We start from the raw sequence: 22,968 nt of genomic DNA, 5'->3' as shown, positions 1-22,968 counted from the left end.
ATAATGCATCAGAGGGTGTAGTAACACAGTCTGTTGCAACACGAACAGACAGAGGGTTTGTAAGTACTCATCAGAAGTTGGGGCAACTGTAGGAACTGTTTGCATTAACTTTCAAGGCTTCATTTACTTCCACTGCTGCTAAAAAGCTGTAAGTTAACCAGTTTTGTTAATCCCTGAAAAGGGACTGTTTTCTATTAAATTTACATGATTTTTCCGTTTTTCCTGCGACTTAAACTTTTTTTCCAACTTGGGCAGTTTAGCACATACTTTTGTACCATTTAAGATTATTCACAGGAGTTGAGCTGCTGAAATTTCAATAAAGAGTGGAAAAATGGGAGTGTTGTAAAACTTATGACCGGTTGTGTGTCTTAAGAGTTTTCTTGTTTAATAACTTTCCCATTTTTCATTAAATTTATTTTTAAATTATCAATATCAATATATTAAATGATGAGTAAGTTAAAACATAAATAGAAGGTGTGTTATGCGATAGCATGTTACACTGACTCCGGCCACTAGAGGTCAGACGTGCACAGTTTTAAAGTGGTCTGACGATGTTAATGTATGAATCTCACTGCGTGCACTTCCTTGAGTGATGTAGGGGCCAAACTTTCATATCTCCTGAGCTCTTGAGGCTGAAACTAGTGGAACACGCTTTCAATTAGCTCCTAGTAGTAGTTAGCCTTAAGTTCTCAAGTCTTAACATCGCAGTTTGAACAGCGGGAAGCATAAATTTGGATGGAACATTGTCAGAGGGTTTGGGTGAGGCAGGGTTAGCAGTCAGAATCAGCTCATAGATGGAATAGTTGTTGTACTTGAAGCTAATTTTATTTGACTAAATCCCTGTGATCAGCAAAAATAAAGAAGGATCCTCTCGTTAAAATTATTTCTAACTTTGGACTTTGTAGAAGAAGGAAAGAGCTTCAGGAGGGTCTTTAAGGAACTGTTTATTGTTGTTCATATATCAGAATTTAATGCTTTTAAACAGAGAAATAACATTCTCCATAATCATTACTGATGAATTCTTATAAAATAACATAATATAAATTGGTTATACATTAGTGTGTTAACTGATGAGTAATAGAAAGAAAGGGTTAGAAGCTGTAGATCCCTGTTTGACAGATTGTTTAACTACACGACTGTATGAACAATAGGAAACAATAGGAACGTTGTCACATGGTTAGGGAGGGTCTAACACTCCCGTAGACCTTTCCTTCTGTTTGAAACAATTTAGGAAAGGGTGTTAGTGTGGCTCCATCTATTGCTTAAAACTTCAGCCACAGAGTCCAAGCATACAGTTGGTGCGTGTGTAAATGAAACACCACAGTCTATGTTCTGAGTTCACTGAAAAACCTCCTTCTTCAAATACATAAAAGAAAAACGGTAACAAAATACTTTAAACATAATACACGTGCATGATTATCACAATAAACATGGTTAGCATGGTCAAAGGCTAGTGTGCTCTCCGGGCGCCATAGCTTCAATTAAATTAACCACCAAGTACAGGCACCTTGTTACACAAATGAACCAATCCGAAGCCAGAGCCGACTGCAGCACATTATTGGTCCTGATGTAACTATAGAGCTGCTTATTTTCAGCAAATCAAAGACAGCAAATATATAACATGTTCACTAATATTGGTCTGTTGCATAAATGCTTCTAACAAGATGAAGTAACTTATTAATTAATAAGTCGCAGTAATACTACTAGTAGAAACAGTAATATTGATGTATTAGTAGCATTATAAGCAGTAGTAGCAGTACTAAAACAACTCTAAAAAAGCAAATTAAAAGTAGACAATCTAGAACATAATCTAAACAAGATCTTAAAAGTCAAAAACTATCTAACTAGTGATACATGCAGTAGCAACTGAGGTTTCAGTTGTATTCATGGCATTTCAGCAGTAGCACTTAAATTGTTGGCAATAATTACTTTTTATTCTGTTCTTTTGATCAGAAAAATCAACTTCAGCTTTTTTTCAGGGTTTGTTTTTCCAGGTTTTGTCCATACTGCTTTTTCTATTGTGGTGCACTCATCCTAATGACTTTGTGGAAGAGCTTTAAGAGGGTCTGTATGCAATGTTACATTCAAATACCTGTTCGCTTTTGTATATACGTCAGTTTCTCATGACTCAAAAATCCCTCAGAATTTTTTTAAATAGCCTGTTCTTTATTTGGTTATAGCTCAATATGTTTACTGATGAGTAGTTGAAACAAATTACGAAAAATCTTAGACCCTTATTTTGTAGATGGTTGAACTACAGTACATTGGTGTATGAGCAACAGGAGACATGTATTTGGATGGAATATTGTCACAGGGTTAGGGAGGGCAACACCCTCCTATAGACCTTTCCTTCTGTTATACAGAGTTAAAAACAGAAAACTAATTAAAACATGAAAGGAACGGAAAGTTTAGATGAAATATTTCATTCAGTCATGAGTAGCAGTAGCAGTGTTATTTGTAATAGCTTTAACAATAGTTGCATTATCAACAGCTTTTAGTGAGAAACTAAAAAATATATTGGCATCCAGTTTACACAGTATTCAGCTGTGTTGCGTTGTGGTTGTGTTCCAGCTCAGTCGTGGCTCCATCTTGGGATCAGTGTTCACATGAAATGTTTAAGAAGTGGAGCAGTGCATCATGGTTCTTCAGCAGATGCATGTCTAATATAGTTTACAAGTGCCTCTCAGACATTTTTGGTGTTACAACCATAAATACACATTTGTAGCTCATGTGGTAACAGAAGCTTTTTGGCTTTACTTTACTTGGTTTTATTACTGGGTTAACCAACACTGTATTCTGTCTGGACGTCTTGAATAGTGTATTTAGAGTAGTCTGTGTCCAAATTGAGCTGCAAAAGTCAAAAGCGCATATTTTTCTCTCAGCTCCTTTTTCTACCCGCAAACAGACCTTTTGTAAACCATGACGAAGCTGAGCAGTGATGATCAGGGCACTAAGACACCTGTTATTGCCACCTGTGATCATTTTAAATGTTAGTATACACGATAAAACACCACAGAGGAACTTAGTAGAATCAACTGATCTTTTCTTGTTAACTTTATGTCAATATGTAGGTTTTGTTAAATTCAAGTTAATTCAACTCAGAATGTCTAGTTTTAATTTTCAGACGACTTTAGAATGTGAATTCTTCTAACTTGAGGTCTTTTGACTTGAAATGATTTGTTGAATGAATTAACTGCTGAAAGTTCACTCAACTCACTAAATGAAACAGACCGGGGGAGTCATTTCATGTCTCCTCTTTCATTTACTTTCTCCCAAGTTGTAAAACAGTTTAGGATTAAACATCAGGTGTCCAGTGCTATCCTGAGTCTCAAGGGGCCCTTGAATATGAGGTGACGGCTCAGTATCTGCTCAGCCTGCCTCGGGTTCCCTTTTTCAGGTCCTCGCTGATTCCTTGACCCCTCCCACCTCATTGAGGGGCTGCCCTCAACTGCTTGGGTCTCCATATAACTCTCCCTCTCCCTCTCCCTTCTGGAGGGCTGGTGACTTGCAGGTATCCAACTTAGTTTTGTTTGGTTGCGTTTAGTTTACCTTTTGTGCAGGGCAGTGTCACGTATATGCGTTACTCATTCTGAGTTATCATTAAAAAATTGCTTGCTTACTTAAATTGTTACTGTGTGGCTCTGTGTCCCGAATTCTCAGAAAGTGGTGACTTGGACCACAAGAGGTCAGGAGTGCACAGTTTTAAAGAGGTCTGATGTTAATTTGTGAATGTACTGAGTTAAATGGAGCTTGTATGAATACTTGAAAACTGTGTACTCCTGAACTCTTAATTAGCTGTCTGACTCCTGACTATGTTTTTTACTGCTTGATAAGTATAAAAAGATTAATAAAATAATGCAACATTTAGACCTATGTGAGTTCTTCAGTCATGATGTTGCAATATGAAAAAAAAGGGAAACATATATTTGGATGGAACATGGTCAGAGAGTTAGGGTTAGGGAGGGTTGAACCCCTAGAAGACCTTCCTTACAAGAGTCTTTACGCTTTTTCTACTTTTTGATCCCACCCTCAATTTTTTTCAGCAACTCAAAGAAATCACCCAGATTGTCTGCTTTGACTTACAGTATTTACTGCAATTCTGTCTTTTCTGTCTTGCAAATAAAAAAGCAAATATGTTGTACACTATATACAAACCTGATTTAGATATGATCATAAACAAAAATAATCCATTAGTATACTATTAATTGAATAATTTATAAGAATTACAATTATTCATTTTTTTAAGGGTAACCTAATTTCTATGTGGAGCAAACACTCCTCATTTGCACTAAAAATATGTAGGAAAGAAAAAAGTCTCATGTGAACCTTTGTATACAGAAAACAATGGAATTATATATATTTTCCATAGGTTTCACTCCGTCCAACAAGGAATAAAATGATGAGCTTCAGTAACACAACAGACTGTGGAGGATACATCTGTTAAATTACTCTATGAACGACAATCAAAGCAGGTCACGCAGAGGCACATTAAAGGCATTACCGAGTGCAATGACAGTACAACTTGGTAATAAACAAAATATCAACTTCCAAAAGGATAATACCTGAAGCCGTGATGCTTCAGGTAAGTTTATCATCCTGCAAAAGAACATCAGGGGAAAGCATGGCTGGATTAACCCACTATGGGCACTGAGGCAAAAATGATCTGTGGGCCCCCACCAACTCCTCCGTGCCCGACACTATATGTAATACACCAAGTAGTGTAGTGAAAGAAAAGGTAGGCAGGGCCTGCCAATGCCCTCATCATTTCACTTTATGAAAGAGAGGTACACATTCCTCAAAAAGGGGGGTTTTGGGGTCTGGGGTCCTATAGTGCAGCCTGCTTCGCATGGTTGGTGGTTCAGCCTTGAAAGTTACCATGAGAGCTTCTCATGTATAAAGTGACCAAAGTCATTGACCTAAGAAGCCACCTAGCAGTCACTGGTTTCTATTTTCCTATAGCTTCAATTCGCCAGACATCTGGAAACATTCGCTACTTAATGTGAACTCCAGTTTTGGACGGACTGTCGAGCACGTGCAGTGACTGTAATAGAGTATTTTTAATTGTGGTGTTGCCACAACCGGCACTGGGTTTCGATTTTTGTACATTGTCCGTTCAACATTCATTACTGAAATTACTAAATTACTGTACGTTTTTAAAAAAATAATCCTATGAGATACCGTGTAAATGCACCGAAGCGGAACATCTTTCACTTGTTTTCGACACGTCAGCTGTAGGTGCCGGACACGATTGGACGTTGCACACGCCGCACTTCCCGATTCTCCTGTGTTGATGTTAGCCGATGAAAGCTTTTTTAAGTCAAACGGTAGTCATTTTCCGCTGTTTCTTTTCTTTGTTGAGATGCCGCCACTTTGATCCTGAATAAACGCAGAATAAATCTGATATCCGGTTGATTGGCTCTGTAATTCTGCTGTTTGTGTTGTGTTTGTTGATTTGGCATGCTGTCATCATCACCAGGTATGCATGAGTTCATCCACTTACTGCTTGTGTGATTTCATTCTCCCTTTTCATGTCGTGCATGCCATCTGTACGTCATTATATTTGTCCCAATGTAATTTAATGGAATCGACTTGTAATGTAAGTGTTGTCTTTTTTTTTTTAATATAACGTCAGACCTTGTCGTTTGAAGGTGACATCTGCTAACTGAAGTTAGCACATTCATTCATTTATCTGCTCCATTATTAGCCTTAGTTGCCTTCTGCCAGAGACTGCTTGTGTCTGCGAGTGCAGCAGTGTGGATTCATTCATTTTTTATGACTTATTTCACATACTGGACAGTGAGTTTCTCTCTTTTTATTTGTACTATATGGACCACAAAGCTCATTTTTAATTCAACACAATCCAGGATCTTTTTTTTTATGGACCGATGCCCACAATTGTCACCTCTCGTCCCATTAATGACCGACTGCCATAAGATTTGATTTCTATACACACTATATGTGCTCTTTTTTTCCTGTTGTGTGCAGTGTGTACATTCTAGGAGTCTGCTGGTCAACATCCCAGGAGTAAGTCAGAAAGTCAGTTAGACTGTTTGCCAATAGTTCGGACAACTGTTTGATCAACATTTCACTGCCTATAGCTCAATGGATGTTTTTCCCCCATGAAAAGCATCTACTGATTATAACCTCTCACTTAAAACCTATCTCCTAGATCTGCTCAATATTATATTTTACTGTTCTACTTGTTCCATGTGTACATATATTTATTTTTGCTGTGAACAATCAGTCTGTCTGTAACTTTCGGTATTGTTTCCTTTATGGCTCTGCTTCCTAAAAAATTGATTTTTAATCTCAGTCGGATACAAATGATTGAAAATATTCATAGTCGTTTCAGAGACTTGCAGTTAATTAGCAGTCTGTTCAGCTGTTTCAGGAGTTCTTGCTCATCTTTTTCTTCAGATTTGCTGAGGGCACAGCGGGTTTGATGCCCACTGCTCCAACATGGAGCCCTCAGATGTGATTACACACAAGAATGGGCGGCAGAGGAAGCTGGCAGGTGCCACCTTCCCCAATGAAAATATGAGGGATGTGAACAGGGGAGAGATGAGTACCTCTGAGCAAGATGTTTATGAGGAGGCAGAGGGTCTCATCAGAGGGTTGGATTCAGAGGACCAGAGGCACAGAGTCAAGCCTGGGATCCGTGGCGAGCTGGGCAATGTGTCGCTTCTTCTGTTTCTCTATGTGCTGCAAGGGATTCCTCTGGGACTGGCTGGCAGCATCCCTCTGATCTTACAGAGCAAGAGCGTCAGCTACAAGGACCAAGCCTTCTTCAGCTTTGTCTTCTGGCCATTTAGTCTCAAGCTTCTCTGGGCACCACTTGTGGATGCTCTCTACTTCAGCAGGTTTGGTAGAAGGTAAGAAAGACACATGTATATTGTTTATGTTAATGTTATAGTTTTGGTGGAGATTTTTTCCTGCCCTTTTTTTTTTCTCTACACTGTTCATCTTTTTCCTGATCATTTCTATGCCCACCCTAACCTCCCAGAAAGTCATGGCTGGTGCCCACACAGTACCTGCTGGGCCTCTTCATGCTCTACCTGTCTGTAACGGTCAATTCACTGCTGCAGAGTGAGGGAGGACCGAACGTGGTAACACTTACTGCAGTCTTCTTTATGCTCGCCTTCCTGGCAGCCACACAGGTAGGCAACCATAAACACTGTGATACAAACACGTATTCAGAAAGATAAATACGTTAGAGTAGATAGTTTCTTTCCCATCCTCCCGCTGCTCTACCTTCTCTGTCTTCAAGGATGTAGCTGTGGATGGCTGGGCCCTGACCATGTTATCCAGAGAAAATGTGGGTTATGCATCTACTTGCAACTCTGTAGGTCAGACAGCTGGCTACTTCCTGGGGAATGTGCTCTTTCTGGCTCTGGAGTCTGCTGATTTCTGCAACAGATACCTCAGAATAGAGCCCAAGGACACAGGCATTGTTACCTTGTCAGGTATTTTCTATCCCTGATGTACTAGACTAAAAAGACAAATGATAATTTTTGTGATAGTTTAAAAGATAACAGTAATTTGGGTGATCATTTGAATAGATTTTATTTTCTGATGCTTTCTGCTGCTCTGCTACAGACTTCTTGTTTTTCTGGGGAATGGTGTTCCTGGTTTCCACGACACTGGTAGCCATTTTTAAAAGGGAAAATGAGCATGGCAAAGGAAGGAGGAGAGTCCAAGAGGAGACACAGGGTGTCATGGAAACCTACAAGTTGCTGTTCTCTATTATCAAGATGCCCACAGTCTTCACCTTTTGTGTCCTGCTTCTCACCGCTAAAGTGCGTGACCGTTTCTTGATAAATATTTGGTTTGCCTTTTGAAATACAATTTTGAAGGTGTTTCCCTTAGATGTTTGCTGCTTAACACAAATATCCTCTGCGAATGAAAGATTTCTCGTTTATCTTCTCTGTGTGTTTCAGATTGGTTTCTCTGCAGCAGATGCAGTGACGGGTCTGAAGCTGGTGGAGGCTGGAGTTCCCAAGGAGCAGCTGGCATTGTTGGCGGTGCCCATGGTGCCCCTGCAGATTCTTCTACCAGTAGTCATCAGTAAATACACAGCAGGGCCCCGACCTCTGGACGTCTTCTACAAGGCCTTTCCTTTTAGGTTATAACGCACGCACACACACACACACACACACACACACATACATATGCACGTTCAATAAACTAAAAGCTAACAGAGTGTTGTTGTTCTGTGATTTCAGGTTGCTTATAGGCCTAGAGTATGCTCTGCTGGTGTGGTGGACCTCTAGTATAAAACAAGAAGGAGGCTTCCCTGTTTACTACTACGCCATAGTGCTGCTTAGCTACGCAGTGCATCAGGTTTGGTATTTCTCTGTTTTTATCTGTATTATCATTCTTTTCTCATCTTTTCTTCCTCTCTTCCAGTCCTTGACACATAGCACCAAAGTGCATGTAAGAAAGGACTTTTGACCCTTTTGTAGAGTATGTACAGGCTTTCCAAGTTTGCATGTAGGAAACTGTAAGTGATGGAAACTGGCTGGAATTAGGTACGGTCCAAATATGATACAACAGACCAAAACAATAGCCCCTTTCCATTGAAAATGCAGTTTGACATTGCAGAGGGAAAAGCACTGATATGAATAAGAAAACGAAAGATCACTGAATTCCATGCAGCTGCTTCAGTTTCAGGGTCCTGGTATTATGCATGCTGGCTCACACTGTCAAGACTTGTTGGGACTCATGAATAGAGCAGAGACATCGTTGATGTTGTTAGTTTTACTTCAGACAAGTCAAAATGTTTGCTGTGAAAAGCAGGCTATTGGCAGCCATTTGTCATTTCTGTGTTCAAAAACTTCATAACTGTAAAAATTCAAACAATATACATAAACAAAATGTATCTATGTAATCTGTTACCAGCTTTATGAAAATATGACTTGTAGACTCACTAGTTTGTGTTTGTAACTGTATACATTTTTAGACAGCATAATGTCCAGTTTATCGCAGTTACTCAGTTTTAAGTAGGTACATAAGGGCCAACAAGTGTTGAGAGGATTTCCTCCTTTCTCCTATGAATTAATTTATTTTCCTATCTCTTCCCCCATATGTCAGTGTGCAACAGAAGAATACATAAAATATCAGGGACGTAACCGAATGAAGGAGGTTTTGTTGTGATATCTGTTATATCTCTGTTGGTTTTTTCTTTCAGTAGGAAATGAAAAGAATCGCAGAGAGATTTTTGCCATTACGTTATTAGGATCAGTAAATCATCCAGCACAAATTTCGTATGATAAGAATAAGGCCTCGGAATGCCACTGTTGCTTTGAGACTTGTTCAGCTTTAACAAAGGTTTCCCTTGTTTTTACCCCAGGTGGCGTTGTACAGTATGTACGTCGCCTGCATGGCCTTCCATGCCAAAGTGAGCGACCCGCTCATCGGCGGGACCTACATGACCCTGCTGAACACCGTCACTAACCTCGGAGGAAACTGGCCCTCCACTGTTGCTCTGTGGATGGTGGATCCACTGACCACTAAGCAGTGCCAGGGCACTGTCGGGCAGAGCTGCGGCTCCCCAGAAGAGGCAGGGGTAAGTGAGCTGGGGAGAGGGTGGAACGAGACCCTGTGTATGTTCTCATCTGAGAAGTATAAACTGACTGTTCTTCTTTCGTCCCTCTTCTCATCTCCAGCTGTGCGTTAAGGAAGGCGGTGTCTGTGAGACAACATTGGACGGCTACTATGTGGAGTCAGTGGTGTGTGTTGTGATTGGTTTAGCCTGGTGGGTTTGGTTAGGGAAGAAAATGAGGCGGCTGCAGGAAGAGAGCCCCGCCGCGTGGAGGTGCAGAATTAACCAGTGATGACACTCTATCATCGGTACCACAGACTCTTCTTGGTGTACTGTACCCTTGCATAGTCTGCTCTAAAAACAGCTAAATGCTGGACATACTGTAAACCTGTCCCACACGTCTGGTTTAGTTCCCCTGGTCCTGGTCTAGCTGCTACGTTGAGAAAACACCCGTTCTCATACTTTCTCACCTCTGTCACTTTGATGTACATAAATGTGAAGAAATGCACCGTTGTTGTCTTCTGTGGAGGAAAAGACAGGAAAGATGTAGAGACGCACTCCTCTGAACTAAATCTGTTGTCTTTTTTGAAGATTCCCATGAGGTGTCCCAACAGTTCCTACCGTTCATTTGAGCAAAAAGTTAACGTGCAGTCTCTCTAACAGAGTCTCTACTCTGCAGCCTCACTTTGGTATTTAGGCCACAGTAACAGGAGTACTTATATATATAATCAGACATGAATATAAAAGGGATATATTTGAGATACTTGTATTACTGTAGTAATACTATCAAAATCCACCCATCTGGTAATCCAAGTAAATTAAACCCAGAGTGAAGAATAACTTGAATTACTTTTTGACTCAGATTTGAAGCAACTTTTTTAGGATTATTTAAATGTTGTTTTTTTTTTTTTTTTCATCTAAAGTTCATTGTGCCTTGTTTAGCTAATCAAAGACAAACAGCAGCAACAAGTCAAAGCCAACATCCTTTGAGCTGTAGTTAAATGATCAAGGCAGGACATATTACAGTTACTTGAAGGTGCAGTTGGGGTTAATCTACCATACCAGAGTCTGAAGCTGAGCAACATTCCTTATGAATAATTTCATTTTAAGAGTGATTTATGCATATTATATAACTAATACCACCAATGCTTAAATTAACTGAGATGTCGAAAATATGAAATGCTTTTTTGTTGGAGCAATCTTTTAGTTTTCCAACTTTCCTTATAGTAGAGTAGTTTTACCTATTATAGGACCAATTCATATCTTCAATAGTAATATTAGACAGTGCACTGTTAACTGTTAAAAACATCTTGGTTATCAATGGGGCCTGGTTGGTAATGATTTTTACTGAGGTATTTTTAAGTTAAAAGAAGAAAACTAGTACCCAAAATATCTTCTGGTAGGATTTTACTCTGGGTTTTTAGATGAATTTATTATTGTGATACATTGTATGGGAAAGGCTCAATATCCTTTATATTCATTCTTAATGCAACAATTTAATACACAAGTCCTGATTTAAATATTTTAACATCCATATGGCCTGTCAAAATGTTTAGCGTAGTTCAGGGATCCCTTAACAGATCCCATCTGGGTGTGACATTGACAGCAGACATCAGTGGGCATTACTGAGTTTAAGCTGCTCCACAGGTATGAAGCCTCCCTGAGAAGCCTGGTTCTGGACTGGAGGTTTTATTGGCTTATCATTGAACATATAGCTGATAGAATTTGAGTTTTATCAGTTGCTGTGGCCTGTAAAAATGGAGAAAAGGGCAAAACAAAACACTGAGTTTCTTGCCCACAGAACAATTCAGATCCCAGATCAGCAGCCTGGTGAGAAACCTGATGAGCAAACACTCTGCCTGGGTTTTGCATTGTACATAGAACCGAATGTTACAGTATTTTCTCTAAAGCCAGCGTTGAAAATCCAACTGCTCTGTCAAATGTAAATGTTGAAGTACACAATCTGGGTGGATGTAAGGAAAGAGAGGATCAGTTTTTACTCATTTTACATAGTTCCTGATTTCTTTTGCCCACTTTGTCAGCCACAGTTAGAAGGTCAACCATTTCTGGATGAATATATTAAGTTTGTTTTTCTTTTTTTTGGACACTCAAACTCACACCCCGTCAGTTTTTTTTGTGCCTCGTACTCGTCACTGTACCCGACAGCCTTTCTGCCATTAACGGGGCACTACGTTAGCCGTTTTTTTTTTGTTGACAGATCTTATAGTAGATAGACTGTGTGACTGTTCATTTTTGCTGTTTTTGTTTTCTGTTTTATAATTGTAGTTTTAGATTGGGGTTTCATATTAGTCTGCTAAATTAGCCTTTAGGTGGTGGTAAACTACTGTTATTTCAGCTACAGAAAATTATTTTCTCACAATGTTACCTTATAACCCTTTTAAATGAAATTGTTTTAATGTAAATTGAAAAATGTTTTTTTTTTAAATTATTTTGCAGTTTCTTTTACAATGAGTCAAAATCCCCAATCTAAAGGAAAGTATGTGTAGTGAGAAATTTAAATACACTAGCAGCAGTGCTCGTATAATGTTATCACGAACGTGACAAACTTTGACATTCATAGGATGAAACATTGAGATTTGAAACAAATCTTATATGTAATTAAAAGCAATACGCACACTTGTGAGGTCTCGTTTTTCCTGAACGTCTGAATACAGGTGATTATCTGCATACACAAAAGACACGGTGCACTTTTTTTTTTTTTTTTTTGGCATTTTATTATAATTTTTCCTTGCTTTTCAGGAATTTTAAAATTTCCCTCATAAACAAGTGAATGCTGATGCAAGAGGCTGTTGCCCCAAGTTTTTGGAGCATTAAACCACACAACTGCAGACAGCGTGTCCAGATCAACTGGTGCCACAGTCTCCCAGTATGAATTCACTCCAGGGGTCAGATGGGGTGTGATTTCCAGTCACTGCTGAGGCCCACCCTCTCCTGCGTGGCCAGAGGTTGGGGGGGGGGGTTGAGGGTTCACACATAGCAGCACCGAGATCAGTTTGACATTTTGGGTGGCGATGAGAAAGTGCATCACGCTAACATTGCATCGAGCTGATTTATGTCTGGTGACGCTTCAATTAATCCAGTGATACATCCCATAGTGAAGTACGCCTGAAGAGCAGATAATTGAAGTATGGATCCCACATCAAATAAGCCATTCCACAAGTCATCCACAACAGCAATGCTCAAAGAATGTAAAAAGTCAAGGTTTTTCTTCTTTTAATTTTGGCTCTCTGATTCATCACCGATGTATAGCAGAGTTAATGCATCCATTTTGTAAAACATCATAAAGCTATATTCATCAGTACCCGAACCTCTGCTTGTCCGCTGCTCGCAATGATGATTTCTTTGATCTTTTTCTGATCACAAACCTAATTCATATAATTTAATTCAGAGCCAGGAAGCCTTTTTGTCTAAGAAGAAATACTGTCAAAATCTCCCAATGGAAGCAGTTTCCTCACTGGCATTCATTCGAACAGCACAAAGCACTTTGGACATCATCTTGTACAGTAGACTGGCTGCATGTTAGGTTTAAATCGCTTGCTTACTGTGTGACACATTATCACCTCTTTTATCCTGATCACACAAAGGCTGTAGCTCCTCAAAAGATCTTCAGTCCTAGTAGTCCAGTTCAGAAGGGGGCGGGGGGCCCTGAGGACCTGAGGTGTCAAGGGAGAAGTGGTGAGATGGTGATGTTGTCGGTAGCTCTTAAGTGCAGCACGCCCGAGTCCCAGACCCACGCACAAACTCCAGCTTGTGACAGTACATGTAGTGTGCGGATGTGCAAATTTTTGAATTTCATTGTCTCTAGCATCCATATCTTTTTGCTTTGTTTCTTAAAAAATATCGATAAAGAAAAAAAAAAAAAGAAAAAGAAAAAAAAAAAAGTCAAGAAATAAACTCTCCTATAGAGGTGCGGTGGGTCATAGGTTCATACGTAGATGTTCGGGCCGTTTGGCCACAACTGGATAGGCTTGCTGCTTCATCTGAGCCAGGTTGACCCCGGCAGGCTGACGGATGGGAAGAGGGGCCGAGGCCTCGGAGCTGGTTGTGACGTCCATCTGCTCTGGGGTGGACAGTTCCATGGCCTGGTCCTGAGGAGACTGGAGGACGCTCGGTCCTCTGCCGGTGAGGAGGGGGCTCCGGGGCCAGCAGTCTCCTCCTGAGTATTTAACTGGGCTGAAAGGAAACGGGTCACAGAGGCGTGTTACCAGTGTGTAACAATCAGAAAACATTGCAGTTTTGTTATCGTGTGACTTGGGATTTTCTTTGGTTATTTTTACACAGCAAAGATTGAAATCCAGCCATGGTGACCAGAGCTGAAGAGGGAAATTTTTGGAGAAAAGATTTCTGTGTTCTATCCATTAGTCTGCATGAACTGCTAATAATATAGTGATGAAGAAAGCCAAAACTCATCAAGATTATGGACATGACAACATGTACAGTCATATAAAAAGCACAGTGTACAAGCAGTTTTTGTGGATTTAAGTGTTTGAGGGTTTGGCTGCTACTATGTTAGCATCAGCCACAACGTCATTTTTCCTTATTGTTTCTGAAGCGCCAGCTGCAGAAAGGTGGGCTGAGATACCTGAGAGGTGTTCTTGGGCTGCCCATGATCCGTCGCGGCGAGCGGATTTTTGGCTCGTATGAGAATTTTTCCTTGATGTTTTCCAGGACTGATGGAGCGACATACGTGAAACCCTACAAGTGAAGACAGCAGAGGTAAACACAGGTGCAGTTGGTGCACGGTCACGTTTTAGGGGCAGGCTGCAGAGTTCGCGCAGGAAAAAAAAAAAAAAAAAAAAAAATCTGTTACTGAGTCCAAGGCAGCAGTGTGATCCCACTCTAAGTTCTGTCCGTACAAAATAACATTTCAGTACAAGCTCCTTTTTAGATGTAAAAGGTGCTGTTGTTTTTAATTGTGTTCATAAAAACTTGAACTTAACGTGTTTAATGCTGAACAGAGGGGGCTTTTTCGAAAGGATCAGTGACAAACACTGGAGAAAATGTAGTCACAGAAGTTACCAGGAAGGCTTGATTGGCACTCTCACTGAGGGTTGAGTCATCGGGGCTGTCGACGGGCGTCTGACTGGTGAACTTAGAGTCAAACTGACTCACGTCTTCAGCTGATTGCTGCAAAGACAGACGAGGAGACAAACACAGGTGAGGAGGACAAGTGACGAGTACAAGGCAAACAACGTGAGCAGATGTGTTGGCTAACAAGAAAAATAGGAGCAGGTCTGACGCTGGAGAAGACCTGGGTAACCAGAGTTAAACCCTATCTTGATCTCACAAGAAAAACCTGAACCTAAGCCACTCAGGTAGCATCATTTGTGAATTGACAAAGACCTCATTTCAGCATTTAACATTCTCAAATTTCCCACCTAAAACTACAAAAACAGGCATCCATTTCAGAAATCCTTGTGGTCTGCTCCTTTGATACTCACCAGGAAAGGCTTGAAGGGAGGCTCTACTTTCCGAGCCAGCAAATCGTCCCAGTTGATGTGTCGAAAGAAGGGATGAGCCTACAAAAAGTGCCATAAAACTTAAATAAACTGTCGTTCGTGCAGACAAAAATGCATTTGCTTTTTTTTTTTTTTGCCCTGGTTAATTCACAGCCATGTATGTTCTAGTGTTTAGTGACAAGAACCTGTGTGTTGGTTCACTGCGTTCAGACCCTGTTGCGTCGCACGCCCTCACCTGCACCTCCGTGGCGTCTCCTGCTCCCGCTCCCAGCCGCGACGAGGCGTTTCTCTTCAACAACTGTGCGACCAGCATTCAAATGTCAAGATAACACTTCCACAACAACTCCACGTTTATTTTTGTCAAACATCTGGACCAATAATGATCTGCAAAACAAACAGCAGATACCCGTTTCAGGAGATCTCTAGCTTCTTGTGTGAGGTAGGGTGGGAGGCTGAGCTTGCACTTCAGGATCTTGTCAATGGTCTTCTTTCGGTTTTCACCAGTGAACGGTGGCTATAGTGGGAAAAGAGGGGACAGGGTTACTCAAATATTATATCGTTATGATTCATATTTCTGAACAGCGCATTGATGAGGGTGAAGTAAAAAGCGTTATGTTGTAACTTTTTAACTGACCGCTCCTGTGAGCATGTCGTACATCAGAGCACCCAGACTCCACCAGTCCACTGCTCTGTTGTGTCCGCTTCTCATCAAGATCTCTGGAGCCCTGCAACAACGTGAGTGCACACTTCTCACTAATGCATTCAAGTTAAACAGTAAAGATCATCCATGAGTAGAAAAGAAAGAGCAGAGCAAGCGTACGAATGAGTAAGGAAGCAAATGTGTATTCAGGTGTATCAGAGACGTTACAAGTGTGATTGAAGGAGGGAGGATGAAAATGAAAGAGCTCGACTTACATGTATTCGATGGTACCACAGAAAGTGTGGGTGACCGTGCCGTCGTGAATGGACTCTTTACACAGCCCAAAGTCGGTCAACTTTACATGGCCTGGAAAAAAATCCTCACATAATCAGACAATTGTTTACAGTTGTGGTGGATACATACATCTGCATTAAATCACAATAAGCTCAAATGTAAAGGGTTAAAATCGCTACTTATGTCGTGTCCCTGACCGCTATGCATAAAGATGGTAATATTTGAATAATATTTTTAAGACCAAATATAAATAAACTGAAGACAGTTGACAGACAAATGATGCCAGAAAGTTTGAGTTAATTTCTTCACAGGCACCCTCATATACAAACACACACACCTTGGCTGTTGAGCATGATGTTCTCAGGCTTTAGGTCTCTGTAGATGATACCCTTCTGGTGCAGGTGGCCCAGAGCCATGGAGATCTCTGCCAGGTAAAAGCTACAGAGAAATGCAGATATGCATATGGTATTATTATACATGTGCAGTGGTCAGTTTAGCCCATGGTCAGGTTCGTTTTGTTGTTATGGTTACCCCCAGTTTAATATACCTCATACACTGATTTATAAATTGGTTTAAGTATGTCTGAGGTGTCCTAACATAAAATTTTTTAGCCATTTCATAACAGGATAAACTCATATTCTGCCAAGAAATTAAACTTTTACTATTAAACTATTAAAGACCTGTTACATTTGGTTCAAGCCACACAACAATATGAAAATGAACAAAGCTCACCAGGCTGTGTCTTCCATGAAGATGCCCTCCCTCTCCAGCTGCATGAAAAGTTCTCCTCCTGCACAGGTGAACACACGTTCATGCTCTTCACATGGGCGCAATCTAATCATTTAACCTTATCTAATGCTTGTCTCATTTTGACTGGCTTACAAATGATTCATTATAATAGAAATGGCTGTAATACAGGCGGAGTGATTTCACACACACGCACAGGCACACACACACCTTGGCTGTTGAGCATGATGTTCTCAGGCTTTAGGTCTCTGTAGATGATACCCTTCTGGTGCAGGTGACCCAGAGCCATGGAGATCTCTGCCAGGTAAAAGCTACAGAGAAATGCAGATATGCATATGGTATTATTATACATGTGCAGTGGTCAGTTTAGCCCATGGTCAGGTTCGTTTTGTTGTTATGGTTACCCCCAGTTTAATATACCTCATACACTGATTTATAAATTGGTTTAAGTATGTCTGAGGTGTCCTAACATAAAATTTCATAGCCATTTCATTGCAGGATAAACTCATGGTCTGCCAAGAAATTAAAGTTTATTAAAGACCTGTTACATTTGGTTCAAGCCACACAACAATATGAAAATGAACAAAGCTCACCAGGCTGTGTCTTCCATGAAGATGCCCTCCCTCTCCAGCTGCATGAAAAGTTCTCCTCCTGCACAGGTGAACACACGTTCATGCTCTTCACATGGGCGCAATCTAATCATTTAACCTTATCTAATGCTTGTCTCATTTTGACTGGCTTACAAATGATTCATTATAATAGAAATGGCTGTAATACAGGCGGAGTGATTTCACACACACGCACAGGCACACACACACCTTGGCTGTTGAGCATGATGTTCTCAGGCTTTAGGTCTCTGTAGATGATACCCTTCTGGTGCAGGTGACCCAGAGCCATGGAGATCTCTGCCAGGTAAAAGCTACAGAGAAATGCAGATATGCATATGGTATTATTATACATGTGCAGTGGTCAGTTTAGCCCATGGTCAGGTTCGTTTTGTTGTTATGGTTACCCCCAGTTTAATATACCTCATACACTGATTTATAAATTGGTTTAAGTATGTCTGAGGTGTCCTAACATAAAATTTCATAGCCATTTCATTGCAGGATAAACTCATGGTCTGCCAAGAAATTAAAGTTTATTAAAGACCTGTTACATTTGGTTCAAGCCACACAACAATATGAAAATGAACAAAGCTCACCAGGCTGTGTCTTCCATGAAGATGCCCTCCCTCTCCAGCTGCATGAAAAGTTCTCCTCCTGCACAGGTGAACACACGTTCATGCTCTTCACATGGGCGCAATCTAATCATTTAACCTTATCTAATGCTTGTCTCATTTTGACTGGCTTACAAATGATTCATTATAATAGAAATGGCTGCAATACAGGCGGAGTGATTTCACACACACGCACAGGCACACACACACCTTGGCTGTTGAGCATGATGTTCTCAGGCTTTAGGTCTCTGTAGATGATACCCTTCTGGTGCAGGTGACCCAGAGCCATGGAGATCTCTGCCAGGTAAAAGCTACAGAGAAATGCAGATATGCATATGGTATTATTATACATGTGCAGTGGTCAGTTTAGCCCATGGTCAGGTTCGTTTTGTTGTTATGGTTACCCCCAGTTTAATATACCTCATACACTGATTTATAAATTGGTTTAAGTATGTCTGAGGTGTCCTAACATAAAATTTCATAGCCATTTCATTGCAGGATAAACTCATGGTCTGCCAAGAAATTAAAGTTTATTAAAGACCTGTTACATTTGGTTCAAGCCACACAACAATATGAAAATGAACAAAGCTCACCAGGCTGTGTCTTCCATGAAGATGCCCTCCCTCTCCAGCTGCATGAAAAGTTCTCCTCCTGCACAGGTGAACACACGTTCATGCTCTTCACATGGGCGCAATCTAATCATTTAACCTTATCTAATGCTTGTCTCATTTTGACTGGCTTACAAATGATTCATTATAATAGAAATGGCTGTAATACAGGCGGAGTGATTTCACACACACGCACAGGCACACACACACCTTGGCTGTTGAGCATGATGTTCTCAGGCTTTAGGTCTCTGTAGATGATACCCTTCTGGTGCAGGTGACCCAGAGCCATGGAGATCTCTGCCAGGTAAAAGCTACAGAGAAATGCAGATATGCATATGGTATTATTATACATGTGCAGTGGTCAGTTTAGCCCATGGTCAGGTTCGTTTTGTTGTTATGGTTACCCCAGTTTAATATACCTCATACACTGATTTATAAATTGGTTCAAGCATCTCAGACTAGGACTTATTATGAGCATTATTTATGAGAATGCATCACACACAGCAATGAATCAAAGTTCTCATTTAAGTGTACATGACATGCCCGATTGACAAGACACCCAGAACCATAAAAAAGAAAAATTAAGGTTGACTTCTTATAGTTTTTCTCAGTGGTTCAGTCAACACATTAAAAACAGGCTGAATTAGAAATCATGATGATTTATCATGAATCAATCAAAATTACATTACAGATAGCAGTATTATTTCTCTTGTATCATACGCTAATTGTGCTCACAGAAGACTAAGAATGTCTCATATTTAAACATACAAAGTACACAAAATTTACATTATAGTTACATTTTGAGTTGGAAGATGGAAACCATAGCTGTTAACTCCTACACCATTGCTGTTGTAGCTGTATCTTCTTGCATTGCGTAAACTGCAAGAACATTTAAACTTTTTCTGCAGTGTGCCCAGTTTTTGTAGCAGGAATACTTATCTTGGACAAAATTTGAATACAGAGATGTTTAATTTTCCGATTGCTGTCCACCTGCTGGGAACTCCTGACAGGTTAGGACAGCTCTGAGGCTCTCCTAAACTCTAGAGAAGGCAGGGAAAATGTCCTCGTTTAAGAAACTTGATAAAGTGCTGTCACACCTAAGCCTAAATGCGAGACTGAATAAATGCTACTGTGAGAATTGTCAAGTCAGGACAGTCTTCCTTCTCAAAGATGCTTCATGAACGCAGGCCCTGGCCTCCATCCTAACACTACAGGCCTTGATGAAGGCCACGTTGCACATAAATACTTGCCCCTTTGACGATTACCGATTGAAACAACTGGCTGAAATCTGGCCGGTCTTCAACATGTCAACGGGTCCGTTTCAGCCAATCAAGCAGAAGCTGCATGAATATCAAGCGGTATCTGAGCGGAGTGTTTCAAGTGCCGAGGCTGCAGCAGAGCAGCACTAATGGCAGTCTATCAACTAGCAGTGAAATCTTACCCGACCACTGGCTTCAAGGACAGCCAATATTTGCAGACAGAAGGGCCATAACGTTTATTTGTAATAACAAGCATGAAATTATGTTCATAGGATACAAACTGAGAGCAGCTGTACAGGACGCTGATTGATGTAACTTGAACGGGGTTGTGTTTTGGCATTGATGTGGGGGGGGGGTACCTTTTTTAAAACTTTCATGGCAAATATTTTGCCCGCTGCAGCGCCAACAACTTTTCGAACTTGGAAAACCTGCACAGAATGAAATTTGCATGTTAAGAATAATCAAACGAGCAGCTGGAAGAAATACAAGTCAAAATAACTCAGTACCTCACAATACACGGGCAAGATAATCCAAAGTGCGTGTATGTAGGAGTGTGTGCATGCTCAGTGTACTTTCTCAAGGCTTGTTGCTTCTGGGGTACCACAAGTACCTTTCCATAACCGCCTTTCCCGAGGACGCGCAGCAACTCAAAGCACTCCGGTCTGATGTTCTCCGTCCCCTGATTGACGTTGTCCTCTGATATCTCAATTTTCTCACAGTCGTCCATGTTGCTGCAGAGATGTTGAGATTCAGCGCACAGAGCTCGCACTCGTTTTTCACCTAAATGCATCATGAAATCATACATAGACGCAAGCACAGGTGGATATTCTGAATACTTACAACTCAAATCCACTGCACTGATCCATGATATCATTGATCTGAGCCTGGAAGTAAAAGCAGAAAAAAAACAGGATAATCATGAGTCATTAAGTCTTGTTTTTTTTTTCCATTCTAAGTATATAGGACCTTTTAACTTCATAAGGATATTTCTGAATTGCTTTGTCTTTCTTGTGTTTAAACGTTTTAAGTCTTTTTTAACTACTATGATAGTACAGCATTTATAATACTTGACATGCTATAGAAATAAATTGCGTTATTTAGAGCTGCAATGATAAATCAATTAATCAATTGTCGAACAACAGAACATTAATCAGCAACTGTTTTGATAATTGATTAATTGTTTCAGTCATTTTTCAAGCAAAAATACAATCAATCATTTTTTTTTTCTCTGGTTTGAGGATTTGCTGCTTTCCCTCTGTTTAATATCATTATAAAGTAAATATTTTTGGGTTTCAATTGTTGGTCGAAGAAAACTAGACACCTGAAAACATCAACTTGGATGCAGGAAACTGAGAAGGGCATTTTTCTCTTTTTTCTGTCATTTCATAGACCAGACAACTAATCAGTTAATGGTGAAATGAATACCCGATCATGAAAATAAGTGTCCGTCGCAGCCCAACTTATATTATGTCCTGCTGTACGATCAGCTTGGCCAAAACATGGGCCTGTTTACAAAGAAGGTGTTTGGTGTCACATCCACACAGAAGCTGGGATGTGATACTGACAAACAAGAGCTGTTGCGATGTAATAGTTTCACAACCCATGCGACATGAACATCAACATGTTGCAAGATATGTAGCAAAAGACCAAAAGTTGTGTATCTTTAAGAAGAACATCTGTATATATGTGTGTGTGTGTGTGTGTGTGTGTGTGTGTAGATAATCATGTTACTGTGTGTATCTCCCAATCGATCACTGTACCACTTCTGCAACAGTAGGGGATTTGTTGTAATAAGATACCTGGAGTTTAAAGAGTACATAAAGCAGTGTTTACACCCGATTTGAATAACTGCTATTTTAAGTTCAATGGAGAGTGTGGTTCTGCAGCAGGGTTGTGCTGCTGCTTTTTTAGACTCAGAAATAAACAGGCACCCGCTTTCAGTCCACACAGCCCCACTCGGTCACAGTCTTGCCAAAATAAACTGTTGCACACCGAGCCACATTTATCACCGCAGCACATTTGGCCAAGTAAGGCTTTGCTTGCACAACTCCAGCATGACAGCCATGTTTTTCTAAACGTGACAGCGTCAACAAGGCGTGCGTTTCATCGCTAGCTAAGGCTGGCAGGAAGAGAATAAAAGCACGACAAGTGACACCTCTGTCTTTGTCGCTGTCAGACTAGCCATCAGCCCGTGCTAATCCTGTTGGAAAAGGCCCGGGATCTCCCGGCTGCAGAGCAGGCCTGCGGTGGCTGGCAGGCAGGCTACCGGGCTAACAGCTAGCTGCCGTGCAGACGAGAGTTTTGCGCTCTGACAACTCTCGCGGCTGCGTTCAACATCGCCCATGAAAGTACCTCCTCATTCTCATCGTCGGAGACGTTTTCCTCCGGCTGGTCCAAATCAATGTCAAACACTCCAGCCATGGCAGCGCTTCGCTCGGTTCGCTCTGTCACAGACCGCAGGAATAGCAAGCGTCCCCCCACCTCATGGACAAACACACACCGCCGCCATAACCGGCTACTACACTGAGCATGCGCACTGCAACGCTCAACAAAGGGGCGGTGAGCTGAGATGCTCTTATTTTGTCATGAACAGTAACAGCTCACGCATTAAATAAACTTCCCCAGGTCACTCCAGTTCTATTCATTACAAGGTATTACACCACTTTTTACGTGCTCTATTAGATGCTAGACAAACTTGAGGGAAATCTAACAATAAAGTGAAAGCAAATCAAAGTCGACTTTATTCTGAAAATTTAACATCCTCTAATCAAGACGAGATCAGAGCAAAGCGAGCAAATGTTAAATCATATAGTGGTCGTTTGTTGTAAAGTTGCACTTTGTTAATTTGCTTCCTGTGGCAAGATCATATTACTCCATCATAGGAGTACAGTAAGGCCACAAGCAACAGTTATTTTCATTATCAATAGGTCTTACATTTGTTTTCTTTAATAACTGACTGTTCTGTCTTTAAAATGTCAGAAAATAGTGGAAAAAGGCCCATATTTAGTCTCTGGAGCCCAAGTTAACATATTCAAACTGCTTTTTTATATAACCAAAAATACAAGATAAGATGTAAGATTGGAAACTACTATGTATTCACATATGAGAGGCTGGTGACAGTGAATTTTTGGCAATTGTGCTTAAAAGAAAAAATCAGTCACACGATTAGTCAGTTATTTTTGC

At 40.6% G+C, this 22,968-nt stretch overlaps 2 protein-coding genes across 4 annotated transcripts; one reads left to right on the top strand and one right to left on the bottom strand.

Moving 5' to 3' along the window:
• Positions 1-5,223: 5,223 nt before the first annotated feature.
• Positions 5,224-12,169, top strand: slc33a1 (solute carrier family 33 member 1). 3 transcript variants are annotated; one of them, XM_040131526.1, is made up of 9 exons: positions 5,224-5,324; positions 6,418-6,872; positions 7,004-7,157; positions 7,268-7,463; positions 7,597-7,796; positions 7,938-8,122; positions 8,223-8,340; positions 9,350-9,565; positions 9,666-12,169. In XM_040131526.1, the coding sequence occupies exons 2-9, from the start codon at positions 6,460-6,462 to the stop codon at positions 9,831-9,833; spliced, it is 1,650 nt and encodes a 549-aa protein (XP_039987460.1). In that variant the 5' UTR covers positions 5,224-5,324; positions 6,418-6,459; the 3' UTR covers positions 9,834-12,169. The 3 variants fall into 3 exon arrangements, with proteins under 3 accessions (XP_039987460.1, XP_039987459.1, XP_039987462.1); XM_040131525.1 differs by having other exon boundaries at positions 5,228-5,476; XM_040131528.1 differs by lacking the exon at positions 5,224-5,324 and adding an exon at positions 5,551-6,024.
• A 105-nt stretch (positions 12,170-12,274) lies between these two features.
• On the bottom strand, positions 12,275-22,348 carry LOC120792170 (ribosomal protein S6 kinase beta-1-like). Its single transcript, XM_040131236.1, has 21 exons — positions 22,138-22,348; positions 20,626-20,669; positions 20,396-20,516; positions 20,053-20,213; positions 18,737-18,837; positions 18,512-18,569; positions 18,129-18,229; positions 17,904-17,961; positions 17,521-17,621; positions 17,296-17,353; positions 16,913-17,013; positions 16,688-16,772; positions 16,293-16,393; positions 15,937-16,027; positions 15,656-15,746; positions 15,428-15,535; positions 15,257-15,319; positions 15,004-15,081; positions 14,582-14,689; positions 14,145-14,257; positions 12,275-13,735 (listed from the first exon to the last, which is right to left on the bottom strand). The coding sequence occupies exons 1-21, from the start codon at positions 22,204-22,206 to the stop codon at positions 13,480-13,482; spliced, it is 2,067 nt and encodes a 688-aa protein (XP_039987170.1). The 5' UTR covers positions 22,207-22,348; the 3' UTR covers positions 12,275-13,479.
• Positions 22,349-22,968: the final 620 nt, after the last annotated feature.

Source organism: Xiphias gladius, chromosome 7, assembly GCF_016859285.1.
Source record: "Xiphias gladius isolate SHS-SW01 ecotype Sanya breed wild chromosome 7, ASM1685928v1, whole genome shotgun sequence".
Classification (NCBI taxonomy): Eukaryota; Metazoa; Chordata; class Actinopteri; order Istiophoriformes; family Xiphiidae; genus Xiphias; species Xiphias gladius.
The sequence above is the reverse complement of the archived record's forward strand: the minus strand, read 5'-3'. Positions and strand labels throughout refer to the sequence as shown.